The sequence below is a fragment of the Phallusia mammillata genome, chromosome 1 (assembly GCF_965637545.1).
Source record: "Phallusia mammillata chromosome 1, kaPhaMamm4.hap1.1, whole genome shotgun sequence".
NCBI classification, from domain to species: domain Eukaryota; kingdom Metazoa; phylum Chordata; class Ascidiacea; order Phlebobranchia; family Ascidiidae; genus Phallusia; species Phallusia mammillata.
The window spans coordinates 9,988,429-10,006,252 of NC_137252.1; the positions used below are offsets into that span (position 1 = coordinate 9,988,429).

At 35.9% G+C, this 17,824-nt stretch overlaps 2 protein-coding genes and 1 long non-coding RNA gene across 3 annotated transcripts; 2 read left to right on the top strand and 1 right to left on the bottom strand.

Annotated features, from left to right (window-relative positions):
• The first annotated feature begins 270 nt into the window (after positions 1-270).
• On the top strand, positions 271-7,222 carry LOC145209068 (uncharacterized). The gene is made up of 13 exons (XM_080079317.1): positions 271-360; positions 801-822; positions 896-985; positions 2,181-2,270; positions 2,636-2,713; positions 2,853-2,912; positions 3,276-3,341; positions 3,787-3,846; positions 5,449-5,526; positions 5,755-5,814; positions 5,937-6,008; positions 6,077-6,151; positions 6,525-7,222. The coding sequence occupies exons 1-13, from the start codon at positions 307-309 to the stop codon at positions 6,653-6,655; spliced, it is 936 nt and encodes a 311-aa protein (XP_079935443.1). The 5' UTR covers positions 271-306; the 3' UTR covers positions 6,656-7,222.
• A 1,789-nt stretch (positions 7,223-9,011) lies between these two features.
• Positions 9,012-11,604, top strand: LOC145238337 (uncharacterized). The gene is made up of 5 exons (XR_013862103.1): positions 9,012-9,893; positions 10,245-10,396; positions 10,513-10,604; positions 10,692-10,764; positions 11,223-11,604. It is a non-coding gene; the product is annotated as an uncharacterized LOC145238337 (long non-coding RNA).
• A 2,965-nt stretch (positions 11,605-14,569) lies between these two features.
• Positions 14,570-17,230, bottom strand: LOC145238327 (cytochrome P450 2C20-like). The gene is made up of 9 exons (XM_080101465.1): positions 16,968-17,230; positions 16,767-16,909; positions 16,438-16,540; positions 16,205-16,314; positions 16,026-16,144; positions 15,671-15,789; positions 15,480-15,618; positions 14,992-15,155; positions 14,570-14,937 (listed from the first exon to the last, which is right to left on the bottom strand). The coding sequence occupies exons 1-9, from the start codon at positions 17,211-17,213 to the stop codon at positions 14,620-14,622; spliced, it is 1,461 nt and encodes a 486-aa protein (XP_079957591.1). The 5' UTR covers positions 17,214-17,230; the 3' UTR covers positions 14,570-14,619.
• Positions 17,231-17,824: the final 594 nt, after the last annotated feature.

Consider the following 17,824-nt stretch of genomic DNA (forward strand, 5'->3'; position numbering starts at 1 on the left):
TTTAGCCAGGATGGTGGCAGTGACAAGTTGTAGGTAAACGTAAAGATTGTCAACCGTTGAACGGTTTTGTTTTCCATGAGTTTAAGCTAAACATTTATATTACGCGACGAAGATGTGTAATATAGGCTCCTGTGGCATATACTAAGTAACATTAATTAGGCCTAATTTTGGCAAAATATGTTTCTTAAAATTTGCGTTTGTCTCAATGCTACTGTACAAGAGTAAACTAAAGGGACTATATGGCTTAAATATTATGTTTCTGTTAAGATATTTTGTGTCCAAGTTAGAAAGGTTTTACAAATAAAAATGAAGATTCTGTTTGTTATAGCTGTCATCGGGTCTCTTGTCGGTCTTAACGAGGTAAGCATATTTTTTATGTTGCAATCTTAATGTAGGTAATAAGGCAATAGTTCTCAGTCACCAGCAGAATTATTAAACAGAAAAAATGATAAACCTAATGTTTAAACTAAATATAATTTACAACATTTAAATCATTTATGGTTCTTCTTGTATCGGGATAGTTTGTTCTAAAAGTTTGTTTTTCGATTCTATGAACGTTATGTTTTAAAGAATACAAAATTATGAACGTTTCAGTTTTAAAGAATACAAAAAATGCCACCATAATGTTTGTCACGTCATGTAACTGTGACGTAGCAATGGCACAAGGGGTCTCAATCGAAAACCTGGCATAACAAAACAACTCTGAATGCGAGGCCCAACGGTACACTTGTAATTTTTGCAAATTCTTTATATTGTTACAAACCAACACATATAAACAATATTTTTTGTGATGTTTTCAGGGCGAGAAAATTCTTGGCATCGGTAAGTGGTTGGTTGTTATGATAGCCACAAGTTTAACCTAGCGTTTAAATAACAACTGCGTTATTTCAAACAGAGGTGGTCAAATTTAGCGACGCAAAAGCGATCATCCAATACATGTTTCCGACCGACTATATAACTGCATTGCAATATGCAGTTTCCGGAAGTAAGTAAAAGTCCTTTGTTTCGTTGGAATACAGTCCTTATCACAAAGTCACTTAAAAACGCAAATACCTAGTCATGTCGTAAATATACATTACTGTAAGTTACATATTTCTTAGTAAAAAACATGTAAAAAACGACAGCGACATTGTATATTGGCGCTCAATAAGGCATTGAGTGGAATAACATGGACTGTACGTTGTAATTTACCAGGGAAGTACCCTCTATCTTTTACACCGATTCTTGGACCTAATGAAAATGCAAAGTATTCAGACGGTTTTTAGTTATAAAAGCACAAAGTCAAAAAAGATAAGTAAGCTGCGGACAGCGCATACTGTTCCGACCTATAAGGTGTTGTCACAAACAAAGTCATATTTTGTTTTAATTTGATAAACATGTCGTGAGGTGATCACAGACTCCCGAAAACCTTTAAAAAGGGTCGAATTGAATTTCGACTCGTAACATTTAGAAAACGCTGTAACAGTTTTGTTATTTAACGAATCTCCCGCAGACAATAAAATGTATAAAAGAAAGATTCTTGCTTCTGATCAGTATAATATTGGACTGTTTCATAAAAACAGATAAAAGCATAAATCGTTTCTTTTAATAACTATTGATTCTATTTGAATAAGAAACTGATGATGCCTATTTATTAAGGCGAAATATATATTTCCCTTTGAGGTCCAAGCTTTTTCCACAAAAAATCTCACAGGGGTCCAAATTATTTTCCTTGCTTTTTAAATACCCCAATACATACAAAACACGATCTTAAAAGTTTTATTCCTAAGTTCAAATGATTTATTTTTTATAGACATTTCAAATATGACTTTTTTCTATGTAGCCTATGCTAAAACAGCCTTATTTTTTTACCAAACCAATCAATTCTAAAATAAACAAAACCATACACCACACAAAAAACATGCAGTTTATTGTTCAGTCAACAAACGTAAATAATAATATTGCATATAAAAAGTCACAGTTTGTAACTTTGAAGCGTATGGTACAGCTCAAAACAATATCCAGGTTTTTGTTGCATAGAATTCAGCAACATTTAAAAGAAACGATTTATGCTTTTATCTGTTTTTATGAAACAGTCCAATATCATTTAGAAAACGTGTTTTAAATGTTTCTATTTGAAAGCACTTTATTGTTTTCCTTTAAACCGTTTTCAAAATATATTAGCGTTTTTTTTAATTTAGCGAAGTTTTGCTTTCCGTTTTGCGAAAGTGCCAATAATCAAGTCCAAGTAGCCCCTATCAGAGCGATGTCAATGCAGATGTATCCGCAAGGTAGGTGATATTTGTTACTAATTTTTATCATTTTTTTGCAAAATTAGTTTCACTTGTGAGCCCCCGCCACATAACGTTACATAACACGGGGTAGCAGCAGCGATTTTATTCATCATCCACCAATTGTGCCCTTCACTTTTTTGCGCTCCATACCGTTTTAACGTTGCGCAGCTCTTTCCGGTTTGGTGATTATTTTTTAATTTAAAGTAACTCAACTCAATTCATTTCAACTGTCCTATGTCTTGCTTTTTTGAAACATTTTTATTTTCAGTTAAAAACTCACTTGATTTTGATACTCTACTCAAAATACACTGTGAATTGTAGTGACTTGTAAAAAGAGGTAAATACTTGTTTATGTGTTTCAGCTGGCATTGAATCGACTGATGAAGTTGTTCAAATAGTGAAAAAAGTGATCACTGAGGATATGATAAAAACCTACATTGGTATGATGTCGTTTATACTTTTGTACAATATCAAATTAGTGAGTATATCTAATAGTTAAATGTTTTTATTTTTTTAACGAAATGTCTGGTTATGTATAAAATCGGGATAGTTGACAAAATAAAAATGTTTTTTTTTAAGGTGGCAGTTACGACCCCACGCTTCAAGAAGCATTTGCCAAAGCCGTGTACTTTGAATTCCGTAAGCAATGTGTATCTTTTTCAAGTTTTAGCTTGAGCCCTTTGAACTTTAAATATGTAACAAAATGCTATATCACCAGAATAAAGAATGGGTTTTGATCTATAAGAATTCGTTTACTTGGTGGGTCCACGCTGTGCACTCAAACGATTCCTATCTATCTGAACCATCGTTATCAAGACTGATGGGTTGTAAAACGCTTTGTAAACGTAAAACACTTGCTGACTTATGCGTTTATGCCAATGACAGTTTCTTTTTCGAACGGACGATAGCCTAATCCGAAGCCACGTGATTTTTAACACTACTAAAACATTTCAGAGCCAATTTGATTCAAAAACTCACGAACCTTTGCGTTTATTTGTATAGAGGTTATGCCCGAGCAAACGAAAGGATTGGAGTGGGCCGCTACATTCACCAAAATAGCAAAAGACGGTAGGTTGAAAAGATCAGTACTAGTAAATAATTTGCAACACTTCAAACTCAAACATATTTGTGTTGTTTGCCCTTCTGTAAGATTTGTTTCACAAAATATTTTTTTGCAGTCAATAAGATCATCATTTTTTCGCAGTCAGTAGATCTGTGTTAGATGCTTGTTTTAACTGGTAAAATAAGCATTTGTAAAATGAATGTCTTTTGATTGAACTGAAAGGGGAAAAAAGTCATTTTTTGCCACTATTTTGTAGTCCTTTTCCAAGATTTCTTTTTACTTTTGCCGTTTGCACTGTGAATCGTTTCCCGAAACTATCTTTGGCTTTGTCAAAAATAATTTTAACTTTAAGTGTACGGTATAATTATCATAAAATAATTATACACGTCATGTGATCTGGTGCCATTTTTCTTTTTTTCACCTTTTTTCAAAAGTTGTTTTAACATACAGAGCTTGATTCGGGGGGAAAAGACGAACATATCAAATCATTCTTGGAGTTCATCAGCAATGGTAAGTACGTAATGCTAAAAAGAATTTTGGTTAATCTAAACTACCAACTGTATAAAAATACATCCTTACCTTCGTATCGAAGTATAAGACGAGATGTAAACTGCCTTACGCCTTACGCCATCATGTGGTTGTGTTTTTAACCAGCGGAGAATGTCATGCGCGCTTCCACGAGCTTTGATGATTCGAATGTAAGGGCAGGAACTTGGCCGAAAGGCCTGGCGCGCCTGACCCATATACAGTCATAAAAAACCCTGATCGGGATTCGTCCCCGGGAGTGTCCTGGGTTCGAACCCCGTGAAAAAAAAATGTATGGTCTGGCGCGCCTGACCCACATACAGACATAAAAAAAAACTTGATCGGGATTCGTCCCCGGGAGCGTCCTGGGTTCGAACCCCTTAAAAAAAGAACAGTAAAATTTACGTCTATATATTTTGAGACACACAGGGCGAATTTTTATTACAGCCGGACAAGGAAGGTATCCGGTACCGTGTCGTCTTACAGTCCAACACAGCGGTTCCCAAACTGGGGTCCGCGGTCCTTTAGGGGGCCGTGAGGCAATTTTGAGGGGACCGCGAGGCGATTGAAGTAATTCTATAATCTTATTTGGCGTCAGTTTGTGCCACTAAATAAGTTTCAATCAAAGTAGAATTGAGAATCGACTGTCTCCATTGCTAAACAATGGCCTTTATTGAATGACAACTATAATAAATGCAATTGTTTGCGCACAATCGTAATGTTTTTGTCCTGTTTGTGATGTCACATGCTGTCCTTGGATGATTCTTATGCTCAATTTTGCACAACTGGCTAAAATCATGCAATCAATTTTTGTTTTTATGAAATACACATTTAGGCTTAAGGACCGCGAGCCCTCGAAATAATGGCAAGGGGACCGTTTGCTTTTGAGTAACAATAAGTATTGACATCTAATTTTTAACTTTCTTGTCATAACGGTCCCTTTGTAATTGTCTCGAACACTCGCGGCCCAAGCTAAATATTGCTTATTCATAAAATTAAAAATGCCCTTTCGAAACAAAACCTATGGTAAACAACCAAAACGTGTTTTTCTTGCGAAAATATTCCCACAACAACATGCAGGATGAATTTTGTTTAGTCGCGTAAGATTGCCTCGTAAGGAATTGTTTCAAGGGCAATTTATTACGTTACACACAAAGGCTAAAACAATCATAAAAAAGTGCACAAATAATCGCCTCTTTTGTTACTTAGATGAAGAATAGGATTACTTCTTGTCACAGGAGACCCATTTATCTGTCAAATGGTTGCTTATGTAGTTGCAAGATCTGATGTTACTGAAGATTATGAAAAAAGTTTTTGCTCCTCGCGGTCCCTCAGAAATAGCTTGGTTTGGGAACCGCCAGTTTGAGAACCGCTATGTTAGGGTACTTAGGTTTGGCTGTGGAGCTTTCCATTATATTTTTGATTGATGGCGTATCGCAAAATATGTTCATCACAAAAAGGGTGCTGCGACTCCATAGGGATAAAAAACATTGTTGCAAACATTTTATGGTCAGCTTTACTTTAGGTTTCCCGGGAACTAAATATTGCAAATATTTTTTAAAGATTAACGCCTACATTTTAACACAGAGTTCGAGATAAGCAGTAAAATAAAGAACAAGCAATGGCGAGAAAGCCGAATGGAATTTATAGAGGATCTTCTACAGAGTAAGTTTTTTTGCGAAGTAGGTTATTCGCCTGTATACATTTAAAGTTCCGTTTCGGATTAACCGTTAAGGTTTTGGTTGAAAATAAAAAATTGACACTATTCCAACGATCGTCATCAATTTACATCAATTTTGCACACTATGAACAAAAAACGCTTAGAATTACAATTTGGGGCAGTATTTGTTTATCAAGTAGTTTGAGTCACATTGCGTCATTTATTTTGCGCAGAAGGGACGAAGGAGAATTTTCAATCATTCGTTTTGGAACTTATGAAATTGTTGGATGAAGGTAATTATGTTAAGGCCTAAAAGCTAATTTGCCATTTAAATTCAGTTATCTTTAGACGTTATCGTATAAACATACCTTATGAATAACAATAACTTTTGCAACCCGTGTATTATCTTTTTCAGCAACCTCCGGCTTTAACGAGTGTCCGGCCAGTCATGAGTTTTCACAGATGTTTTCGTTCGCTATGAAATTGGGTAAGTAGCGTTGATGTTGCGAAGAGACGTGTCGCGTTTTACCACAACTTTCTTGTACGTTGTTGCAGCACATAATACCATCAACACGGGTACAGCAAGCAAGTTTTTTTGGCAAGTAATTACCGACCTTCTTGACGACTTCCGTAAGTTTCATTATTTTGTACAATCTTCTGCTTGTAGGCACGTGTATAAGTTTTTGTTAAAGGTTTACCAAGCAAACTTGTATTTTTTCATTAAATTTATAGAGCTCTTATTGCCAGAAGAGACACACACATAAATTAGATATTATGCCTGGCAGCAGTAGCTTACATATCGTATTTTTTTCATTTTTTATGGGTGCCAAAGCAGTTTGCATTTCTGTTTTGTAAGATTTGCAAAAATAAACTTACGCAAAAATGAGCTCACCGAAGTCTCGGTTCGAGTCTTAGGGGTCGGAAACTTCAGTTTATTTAAACCGTGCATAGTGTCCTCAAAGTACTGTGACAAAATCAACTTACTATATTTTACAATACATAGGAAGCTTGTGCACTGCAGCGGAAAGTGCGGACGCCCAAGCAAATGCCCCAGTGGTGGACATGAGCTTTGGGGGAAGAAGCAGCAGCAGTAGCAGGATGGCGTCTCTGCTGCAACGAATCGGAAAGAAGTAATTTACGAGTCGACTATTAGAATTGATTGGTGTCGTAAATTTTTTTCGTTAGCTTTGTAATTAGGGGTGCACACAGAATGATCTCCTAGTTTTTAATTTAACATTTGAAACATACTTAATTTTTTCTGTCCAAATCGTAAAACATTAAACAGCAAGATTTAAATTTTACTCCGAGTAAAACTTTAATACAGTTGTAGTAAATACATTGTGACTTTACTCCATTGGTAACTTTATGACTTTTGGGGCGTCATCGTTTTAACAGTTAGTCTACTAAGTCTGCACATCAGCAATGTACGAATATATGTCCGAAGTAGCTTGTTTCTTATCTATATGTTTCACTCGTACCACAATATATCTTACGTTAAATGTTTTAATCAAATATGTGTTGATCATATTTTCGAACGGAACCTGAGTCAAAATTTGTACAGCAAATGTCAAACCAAAAATTTCATCGCATCTGTAAACAGATAGCGTTGTGGTTTTCAGCGTCCATACTTCTACAATTTCCATTGTCTTGTACGCTATATCGTTTGTTTACTGGCATGCAATAAACTGTAGGATAACAAGATGTTATTATACTTCAGTAAATCACTTTATTTATGGATAAATGACGGGAGCATAGACCAGGTAGTTTTAAAAAACCTTTTTCACTTTTTGAATATATTTTTCAACGGTTTGGGTTATGGGATGTTAAACGGCTTTTTGGCGTCCAAACTAACATTGCCTGATAACAGCAAACTAGGACATTTGTGTTATAGTTTTGGGCCCAGTTTGTTTTTGTTGTTTTAATAGCGCCTGGTTTCAAGCTTGTACAGTCGGCTAAAGGGCCAAGCTGTTTTTGACGTAGTAAGCCAAGTTCAACCCAGCTAACACACAACGTAGTTTCGACGTTCGGGACCAATTTTTTTGAACAAAGTAAATGTTGTGGGAATGTTTGCCAACGAACGTCAACAAATCACGTCTTGCTACAGTTTTTGTTACGTAATACATGACGTTGAAGATTGGTAAAACCTAACGTCAGACAAAAACATTTATACAACCTTTCCAGACGTGGTTTGAAACGTAAAAAAAACGTTTTTTGTTGACGTTACAAGAAAACCTGTCTGCAACTTTATTTGACGTAATTTTGAACGTTTTATTAACGTTTACTCTTTACGTTGCAACAAACTGCAATACAACTATGTTAAAACGTTATACGTGACGTAGAATTCACGTTTATCTCTGACGTCAAATTTAACCAGTTTACAACCGTTTTCGACGTCATTTCAAACGTTTTACTAACGTTGTTTAGTAACGTTGCAACAAACTGCAATACAACTATGTTAAAACGTCATGCGTGACGTAGAATGCACGTTTGTTACTGACGTCAAATTTAACCAGTTTACAACCGTTTTCGACGTCATTTCAAACGTTTTAGTAACGTTGTTTAGTAACGTTGCAACAAACTGCAATACGACTATGTTAAAACGTCATGCGTGACGTAGAATTCACGTTTGTCACTGACGTCACATTTAACTTGTGTACAACTGTTTTCGACGTCATTTCAAACGTCTTATTAACGTTGTTTAGTAACGTTGCAACAAACTGCAATACAACTATGTTAAAACGTCATACGTGACGTAAAATTCACGTTTGTCACTGACGTCAAATTTAACTTGTGTACAACCGTTTTCGACGTCATTTCAAACGTTTCAATAACGTTGTGTAGTAACGTTGCAACAAACTGCAATACAACAATTTTAAAACGTCATACGTGACGTAGAATTCACGTTTGTCACTGACGTCAAATTTAACTTGTGTACAACCGTTTTCGACGTCATTTCAAACGTTTTATTAACGTTGTTTAGTAACATTGCAACAAACTGCAATACAACTATGTTAAAACGTCATACGTGACGTAGAATTCACGTTTGTCACTGACGTCAAATTTAACCTGTGTACAACCGTTTTCGACGTCAGTTGTAACGTTTTATTGCCGTTACATGACAAGTAAATTAATGTTGCAATGTTATGAAACGTCACTTCCAAATTGCAGGTTTCTACAATTGATTTTCCGTGTCCTTTTTAACTTTTTTACCGCTTTTCTTTTTCGAAAATGTATAAATTATTGCGCCATAGGTCGTAACATAACATTTCAAAATCCGTCATACAGGTTTGATTTTGGGCGCGGTGATCAGTTTAAAAGTGTTTTCAAACCGCTCTTACATGAGCTCTGATGAGAAAGCTTGTATAGTCTTTAATTAATTTTTAGTGCGATAATTACTGGACTGATTGAATTTTCTTTTAAACACATGTGCAAATCGTTAAGACATACATCGCAACATTCAAATTTGAAATATTCGCGCATATTTTGAATTTTGGCGCGCAGGGCGGACTTTGAAATTTCAAAACCCGCTGTTATGGATGTACTTCGTTCAAAAGGTGTAGAGGCGTTGTCCGTGTTGTGGACTTCAGAAATCCATAATGCGTGTTAGTCAGTAAAACTTGGATTTATTTTCCTTATTTATTCCCACGATTAATGCAGTTCGAGTGTGAGTATAAATTATTCCAGAGGTGTCAGTTTTTGCGCCTAGTTTGACAGGACTGTAGGCCTGAATTGCCTGAAGTTGAACTATTTTGGAGATGTCTGTCTGTTGTTGTATTATTTCAGATAGGTATGTTTTGAATAAGAATGTGAGTATTGTGTTTGCTGGGCACCAGTTGAATGTTGAACTTTAGTTTACAGTAATATGTTGCAGTGTTATTCATTTTTCCAGTAAAGAAATTAACTATTTTACCTGCTATTTCAATGGTTTGGATATGTTTACTTAGAAAGTCACCTTTGTGCTATTTGTGAAAAAGTAAGCTAAAGCTGTTCTAGAAAGCAGGCTATATAATGTATACATTATGTTAAAAATTGCCAACTGAAATTAGTTAGTTTAATACTAAAATTATAGATTGTATTTGACATACACTTATACTTAATTAGGTCCTGTACCATCATAATCAATAAATCATTTTTTATCTACAATTGCAGTTTTAATATTCATTACATAATACACACTAAACCTGTGTGAATTTGTCATAAAACTACTTTGTGCTGAAGACACACATACTTTTCATTTTGGTCGTCGGAAAGAAAAAATCAAAATAATTGAAGACCACAAAAGGGTTGCTTAACATTAGTACATAAACAACCCATGTGTGAAAAGTATCTTTACTGCCCTGCAACACCTACAGATGGATCAGTTCAGTTTTATGTAAGTTTTAAGTAGCCAATAGTTGTATATGTGTTTAGCCTAAATGATACAGAATGCAATGTATGTTCTAATATGCAAAAAATACCCTACATGCTGTTCTTCTCTTTATGCATGAGAATAAATATGTTAGAAATGATCATTATCTAATGCTGGTCATGTATATCAAGGATTTTGCTGCTGTTTGCAAATTCATTCTGTCATATAGTAAAAAAAAGTGTAGCGCAATGAATGAGTAGTTGCAGATAGTTTTTTTAACTTGCTATTTTAGTTGTTGGAATTGAGGCACTTTTGCTTTCCAAAAATACAAATATTTTTTTATATTTACCAGTTACTGGTGTTTTTGTTTTTTAGCCAACAAGTTACACATTTTGGAGTGATGCTGAAGAAAAAAGGAAACTTGTGACAATGCAAAATCTGTCTAAAGTCCCCAATCTAGTGGCAACTAAGAACTAGAGGCTTATGACTGCAAGCAAACTGAAGACGAAATCTTTTAATAAATCCTAGTAAGTTTTAAACTAATTTATGTGTAGTTCTTTTGTGCAAATCTCACTCTAAAGCCAAAATCTGTGTTACATTGCTGCATGAACATTACAATTACAACAGTGCTTGTGATTTTTAGGTATACTTTTGGCAAACCTGGAAGGTCCGTTTCCTTGCGATATTCTCTGGAAAATGACAAAAATTATCGGAACAAACAAAGGACAGCAAAAGGTATAGTTCTACTTGCAGAAGTTTGTGTAACAAAACCCTATTGAGTTTGTACACAGTATTTACATTTGACTTTTTTCTGTATTATAGTCTGGTGTTCAAAGCAAAACACTGGATTCCTGAAGCACCAGAAGAGAAAAACTTAAACTAGTCTGAATACAAAGTAAGTTTATTAACAGTACAAATTTAATTTTATTCTGGCCCAAAGACTGACCAAGCTCTGGCCCTATTTGCTTGATTTAGTATGCTGGAGTGTTGAAATATGAAGCAGTGTACAGTGTGGAATGTTGGTTGTTTGTCCTTAAAAGGTCTTTTGGCAGAAAATGTTTGAAACAATTAAATAACACCTACACCTGCTACCCAAACCTTTAATAGATAAGATTTTGTTTTTGTTTGTTTACCTTACAACAATTGACACACCATCCCCAAAATGGGTCAAATGATTGTCTAGCTGCCTGAATACCACATTTACAAGTCAAATATTAATACCTTTGCATAGAAATTGTTATAAATGTGAAAGTTGTATCTGCAACCTCATGTTGTTCTTTACTCACAAAATTGACATATGCTGCAATAAATTATACCTGAAGGACTAATCTCATCGACAAATTTGATTTGCAGAGTGGAAGCGCGGAAATCTTTGTCAACATCCTTGACTTCAGATGTGAGAAGTAAAGATTGGTTTTTAAAGGCAGAGATTGCCATGGACTTTGATTTAGAATTTTTCTATATTTTACTGGCACTATTTGAAATGTTTATTTGTTTCTGCTATAATTGTGTTGTATTATGAACAAGCCATGTCAAACAGATATTATAAGGCAATGTTTTAGCACAATGCAACGAAAACCTTAATAGTATTTACAAACTCTTTAGGAGTCATACATATTTGTCTATTGTTCAGTGAATGCCATACTTTTTCGCCGTTTTTTGCTATTTACTGCTAACCCTTTTTGATTCTGTACTACTGTGATTTTTCACCATCAATATTATATTCCTACTTTGATTCCTTGGCATGTTTAATTGTTAGCGTTAGTTAGAAAGCTGCAAACGTTTTAAACATTGAAATTAAAAGTGCAAACATGTCAACACGTAATTAGGATCGGCGTTGTTAGGTGTCGTACTCATGTTTATTTGTGCGTATTATTGACATAAATTACCACGTCATATATACATCGTATGGAGTAGACACTCTTACGTAAAAATGACGTCATGAGTTACGTCATACAAATGTAGTTTTGAACGTTCGTTATTACATTTGGTTCAACGCATATTTGACGTAATTCAACAACGTCATGGAGACGCGTTTTTATGAGGTCGTATTGACGTTTAACTAGACGTGCAACAAACGTCATGGGAAAACGTTGTTTACAACGTCCTATCTACGTTTTCTGGAGTCGACACTTTTACGTAAAACAAACGTCACGATTTACGTTTTAAAGACGTCACGAATTTACGTTATCTGCAACGTCCTATCTACGTTTTCTGGAGTCGACACTTTTACGTAAAAATAACGTTGCAAATTTACGTTTTAAGAACGTAATTTACAACGTTCGTAGTTACGTTTACTGAACGTAAGGTTTACGTTATGCACAACGTAGTTTCCAACGTCCTATCTACGTATTCTGGAGTCGACACTTTTACGTAAAATTGACGTTTTGTCGCAACGTCCTATCGACCAAACTTGACCAAAAATCTACGTCGAGCCGACGTCAAATTGTTAGCTGGGAAGTTGCTACCAACTGTGGATCTGTAGCCAGATGCAGCTCTGTAATGCCTTTTACTAAACGATTGTAAATTCGACAAAGCATTGCTATGCATCACACATTTTAGTAACTGGAACATTTTTGGTTTTACCATTTTACCAAAGAGTAATAAACAAATATAGAAACTAGAAGGGTGGCTTACCACATATTGCCCTTGCACATACACTATGATCTATTTTAAAACATAAATATATTTCCTTGCTTATTTTGTATTGGGTCCCATATTAGCCATCGTCTTTTATAACCTTGGTTGTTTCTGCAAGCAAAAACTCATGGGTCCCCACACATGCAAAGTTGTAGATAATGCATTTCAATAGATAACAATGAGTAAGTTTGGTATTGTGAAGACAAGCACAGTGATTGGTACTGTGCATATTTAAATATGCTATATGGAGTAAAAACTATTTAAAATAAAAAAGTCATTTTAGGGGGCTAGTAGGATAACTAATGGAGGTTCAACACACACAAACTTAAAAGTAGGAAACCACAGTGACTCAATCAATAGTACTGCAAAATTTCAGTCCAATCTGCCAACGTTTAAAATTTCAACCACTAGAGGTGTTTTGAGCAACAACCGTTAATGTTTCTGACGGCAAAGGGCTGTTAACAACCCCCGAACTGCAATGGCGCAATAACGATAATTGGCATACTTTACAAGCTATCCAAATTTTAGCCAATTCTGACATTGTTTACAAACTCACCCATTTTAGGGGGCTAGCGGGGTAAATACTGGGGTTATCAACAAAAACAAAGTGGGATGCACATCTACATAACTATATCTACCATCTGTATAATTTTCAGCCACATCCATCACGCATTTGATGGCAAAACGAGTCAGACAAACTTCGCGGAAAAAAACATTTTAGGGGGCTAGCGGGGTAAATACTGGGGTTATCAACAAAAACAAAGTGGGATGCACATCTACATAACTACATCTACCATCTGTGTAAATTTCAGCCAAATCCATCAAACATTTGATGGAAAAACGAGTCGGACAAACTTCGGGGGAAAATACCCATTTTAGGGGGCTAGCGGGGTAAATACTGGGGTTATCAACAAAAACAAAGTGGGATGCACATCTACATAACTACATCTACCATCTGTGTAAATTTTAGCCAAATCCATCAAACATTTGATGTGAAAACGAGTCGGACAAACTTCGGGGAAAAATACCCATTTTAGGGGGCTAGCGGGGTAAATACTGGGGTTATCAACAAGGGAAGGGGACCCATAATTTGCAAACAAGCATGTGGAGGTATCATACATATAGAGGTATAAAAAATTGTATATCAATGTCTGTGAAAAAAAATATAACAAGAGCTCTGTCGAACCTAATTGCCTAAAACAGTGGTTCTCAAAGTATGGGTCGCGCAGGGTCAAAAAATGGGTCGCATAAAATATGGTGATTCAATTCTGCCCAAACGAACTATTACTGCAATAAGTAAACACAAACGAATTAACTTAATGCAGTAGTAGTAAAGTCACCTCACACGACCACGTTGTACAGTAAAATGAACCAACCATTACCACATACAGACCACATACGACAATAGCCTTCCAACTTTTACGCACACGGCGATTGTAACGTCAAAGCACGGGAAATAATAGGACAAGTTCATCATGCGAAACTGAACTTGGAGACATAGCAGTAAGCGTTTAAGGATGAGTAATTATTCGTACAAGGAAACGTTTTTAGATTTGGGATTCACTACTATCAATGATCATGGTGCTGCAAAGCCACAATGTGTTTTGTGTTATGCACTGTTGTCGAACGAATCGAGCTCGTTAATCCTGCAGCCATTTCGACATGTGCAAACTCCTATGCAGCCAAGACGTGGCCTCGAAATTGCAGTCCGTCTCGTTACAGAACAGCACAGTTAAAAGTCAAATCACAGTCCTTTCACTGAATATAAAATATTGAGTGGTCTCTTGAATGAAAAATAGAGCCTTGCCTTGAAGATTTTTGAAGGAAAAATTTCAGTTTCATCAAAATAATAAAATCAATCAATCATTTGTTTGTAATAAGTCATTGTTTCATAGTACTGTGTACATACAACTGGTTGTCTGCGTCTTTTTTCGTGCATATTTGAAAAAAAAATACATTTTTTGATGTTTGAGGCTTGGGTCGTGAGATGTTCATAAAACTAAGATTTGGGTCGCGGTCAAAAAAGTTTGAGAACCACTGGCCTAAAACATTAGTTTGACAACAGACGAGATATGTTGTGTATTGCCTAAATGCACAACCTTAAAAGCTTCTATCGGGAATGAATAATCATGTTGTATGCATCAGGAATATACACAATAGCATTTGAACCGCGAGTGAGAGAAGGAGGATCCGGATCGTCAGGGTCAACACTTATCCTGAACCGCTGAATAACAGTGACCAGAAATAGCCAGTTTTCGGCCCGGGCCAGCTGCTCCCCTAAGCACATCCTGGCCCCAGCACCGAACGTTAACACATGTCTGGAGTTTGTGAAGTTGCCGTTTTCGTCTAGGTGGCGCTGCGGCGCGAACACCGAAGGATTTTGCCAATTCGCTTCGTCATTGTTTACTTGCCATTGATTGGTTAAAACCTGTTTCAAACATGCCTTTAAAATAAATTTAAACGGAAACGGCAATAAGAATACCTTTGTCCCTTTTGGAAGGTTGTATCCACAAACTGTCACATCTTTAGCAACGCATCGTGGCAACGAGAGAGGTGCCACTGTCCTAAATCTCAAAATCTCATGTACCACTGCACATGTGTATGGTAACTTGTCACTGAGAGACAAACTTGGGGTTCCGTCTTTTCCTGGTGAAAATAAAATGTGTTTTAAAATACTTCTTTTTTGTTAGTCTTAATCTACGGTACACAAAACATGATGCTCGCAATTGGAAACTCTTGTTTTAATATTTTGCAGCTAGTGAGTGAAATATAGTTCAGTCAATCAGTTATATTCCAAAAACTGTTTCTGAAGTTTAGGTGCATAAAAAACACTCAAAAATGGGACAAGATTAAAGAATTTTTTCAAGTGAGTCTGATATAATCAAAACGAGTATTTACAAAACAATTCAGTGGCAAAAATCTTGGGTTCATAAGTTCACACAATTGTTTGAACAACAAATAGATGCAAACCTATTACGGTATCGATCTCTTCTTGCATTTTTTCTTGAACGTCTTGGTGGATCATTAAACATAAAAAGGCCCATCGAAGGGAAGATGCAGTGGTTTCGGTTCCACCAGCAAATAGGTCAACAAAGAAATCTTGGAGGTCCTACAAACAAACACTGCTGTACCGACCGGCAATTAAATATTCACTGGTCTACCTCTAGCACCAGGTTGTTTTCTTTTTGTTGGTAACACTCGAGGTAAGCGTCCATAATGTCACGAATATCGTTGGGATCAAAGGTAGATTGATGTTCGATCAGAAGATCCGCAATCATATCTGCCATTTAATGGTGAGCAAAATAAACTTCTGTACGTAAAAAAACGATCTTTACAAAACTCCGAGGATTATCTAATTACTTCTTAAATCACAGTAATTCAGCTTCTTTTTGATAAATAAGCTTATTACATACCGAGCTTATAAATATTAAGTGAAAATTACTATCCCTGTTAAACTTATGTTGTTATTCCATATTCATGAGGATAAAATTGCAAATGAAATTGCTTTTTTACAACCTCGTACTGGTTTCCAAAGCTTTCTGCCTTCATTAATGTGCGACGAAAATGAAGGAACGTCACATAGAAACGGAATGAACATCAATAAATTGGTCTTCCAATGACCCAACATTTTGAAGCTAAACGAAATGACATCATATTATAGGTGTGGTGACTTTTGATACACAAACTGCATTTACACTGCTAGAAGGCTTGAGACCAGCCCACGAAACTTATCATCGTCGTATTGAAATCTTCTACCAAACGCTATACTGCAGATCACATTGGACACGGCATTTGTCAGTAAATTCTGCAAAAAGGTAGTCAAATTCAAAACAAATAGCTAAATATGTTTTTGTCTGGGTAAACAAAGCATAAAGCGTATTGTAAATTATCCGATAAAGATTGTATAACCACACTTGTTGGAGCTTACCTCCATCTGAAACGGCTTACCCTCGTACTTTTTCAGTTCTTCAATGAGGTTTAAGGCTTCTTCGTTCACTTTACGCTCTATTACTCCCTTACTGCCACCAAAGCTTTCAAATAAAGTTGGTAATAATATGACCAAAGCAACACATTTATAAATTAAAAGTGTACATATATATACATATTCGATGACATACAAAATATATTTAAAAGAGCAGCAACAGCGTCAGTGTAATGTTTTATTTAAAAAAAGAAATATTAATTTCGCTTATTTGGGCAGCGTCAGTTTCCGTCTTATTCAAATAGAATTCAATGACAGTTTATTTTCAATCTTACCGTCGCAAAGCAGCAACTCCAAACCTTCGGTGTGAACGCCATATTTCACCACCCGGTACAAAGCCAAGTCCATTTGGTGACAGCATTTGCAGAAAACGGATCTTTGGACGTTCGTTAAAGTGTTCGCTTCTTTTCAACAAAGTCTAAAGATATCACAACACTGTTACTTTATAACAACACAATAGTATAACAGTTTTTCACCTCTTTTATTGTTTCATAATCATTGAGAACTACCCAGTTTTGCCAACCCATTGGCACAGACATTAGCGGTCCATACTTCTTGCTCCATGTACCAAATTCATGTTCTGGATAAGCACTAAGGAAGGGTAGAATTCCTAGCAACGGTAAACCTTTAGGTCCAGGTGGAAATTTTAAGGGCTTCCTATACCACCAGTAAGTTAAGACAGAAATCAATACGCAAACAACAATCAGGTACAAGTTTAACATTGTCTGTGTTAGTTAACTCAAACCCTGCAGCCATTTGTGCAGTGGGAAAAAATTATAAACACAAAAAATGGTGAATATTTTGAAAACAGCATGTAATTAAGGTTCATTCTGAAACATAATCTTTGTAATCTCTCCTCAAAGTTATTGCTGTATACAGTGCACTGTGCTGTTGAGACGCAGACAAATTCGGCTTGATATTTGCTGCAATTTATTTTAACACTTCAATAAACCCTTGCCCAGCAATTAGCACCAAACGTTAAGCAACGGATGATGTTATTATGTGTCATGAACGTTGCAATGTTTTGATGACGAATATTATCACTGTTTCCTGTGGTTACCAAAAACGCCCTACAAAAACAGCTCACTGCATACCGCAAATCCAGCAACTTACAAAACTCAAACATTTTTTTGAAACTACACCTCACTGCGATTCTTTAATGCTTCATCTTTTCCTGCCGAAAATAACAAATGCCTGTTTCACAAAATAAGACAAGAACTTGCATAGCGCAGGAACCAAGACCAGTGCAACGAAAACACCCCTACGTGGTGCTGTTTCTTGCCTTCGAGCCAAAACAATCATGTAATTCGAGCACGAATATTTCAGTGACGTC

Bases quoted from the DNA above. Each gene is read 5' to 3' on its own strand.
- LOC145209068 (XM_080079317.1), top strand. From the start codon at position 307: ATGAAGATTCTGTTTGTTATAGCTGTCATCGGGTCTCTTGTCGGTCTT. The intron at 823-895 runs GTAAGTGGTTGG...TATTTCAAACAG, and splicing joins CGAGAAAATTCTTGGCATCG to AGGTGGTCAAATTTAGCGAC. The intron at 6,152-6,524 runs GTAAGTTTCATT...TACAATACATAG, and splicing joins CGACCTTCTTGACGACTTCC to GAAGCTTGTGCACTGCAGCG.
- LOC145238327 (XM_080101465.1), bottom strand. From the start codon at position 17,213: ATGTTAAACTTGTACCTGATTGTTGTTTGCGTATTGATTTCTGTCTTA. The intron at 16,315-16,437 runs GTAAGCTCCAAC...ACCTTTTTGCAG, and splicing joins GTAAGCCGTTTCAGATGGAG to AATTTACTGACAAATGCCGT. The intron at 16,145-16,204 runs GTAAATGCAGTT...CATTTCGTTTAG, and splicing joins GTCTCAAGCCTTCTAGCAGT to CTTCAAAATGTTGGGTCATT.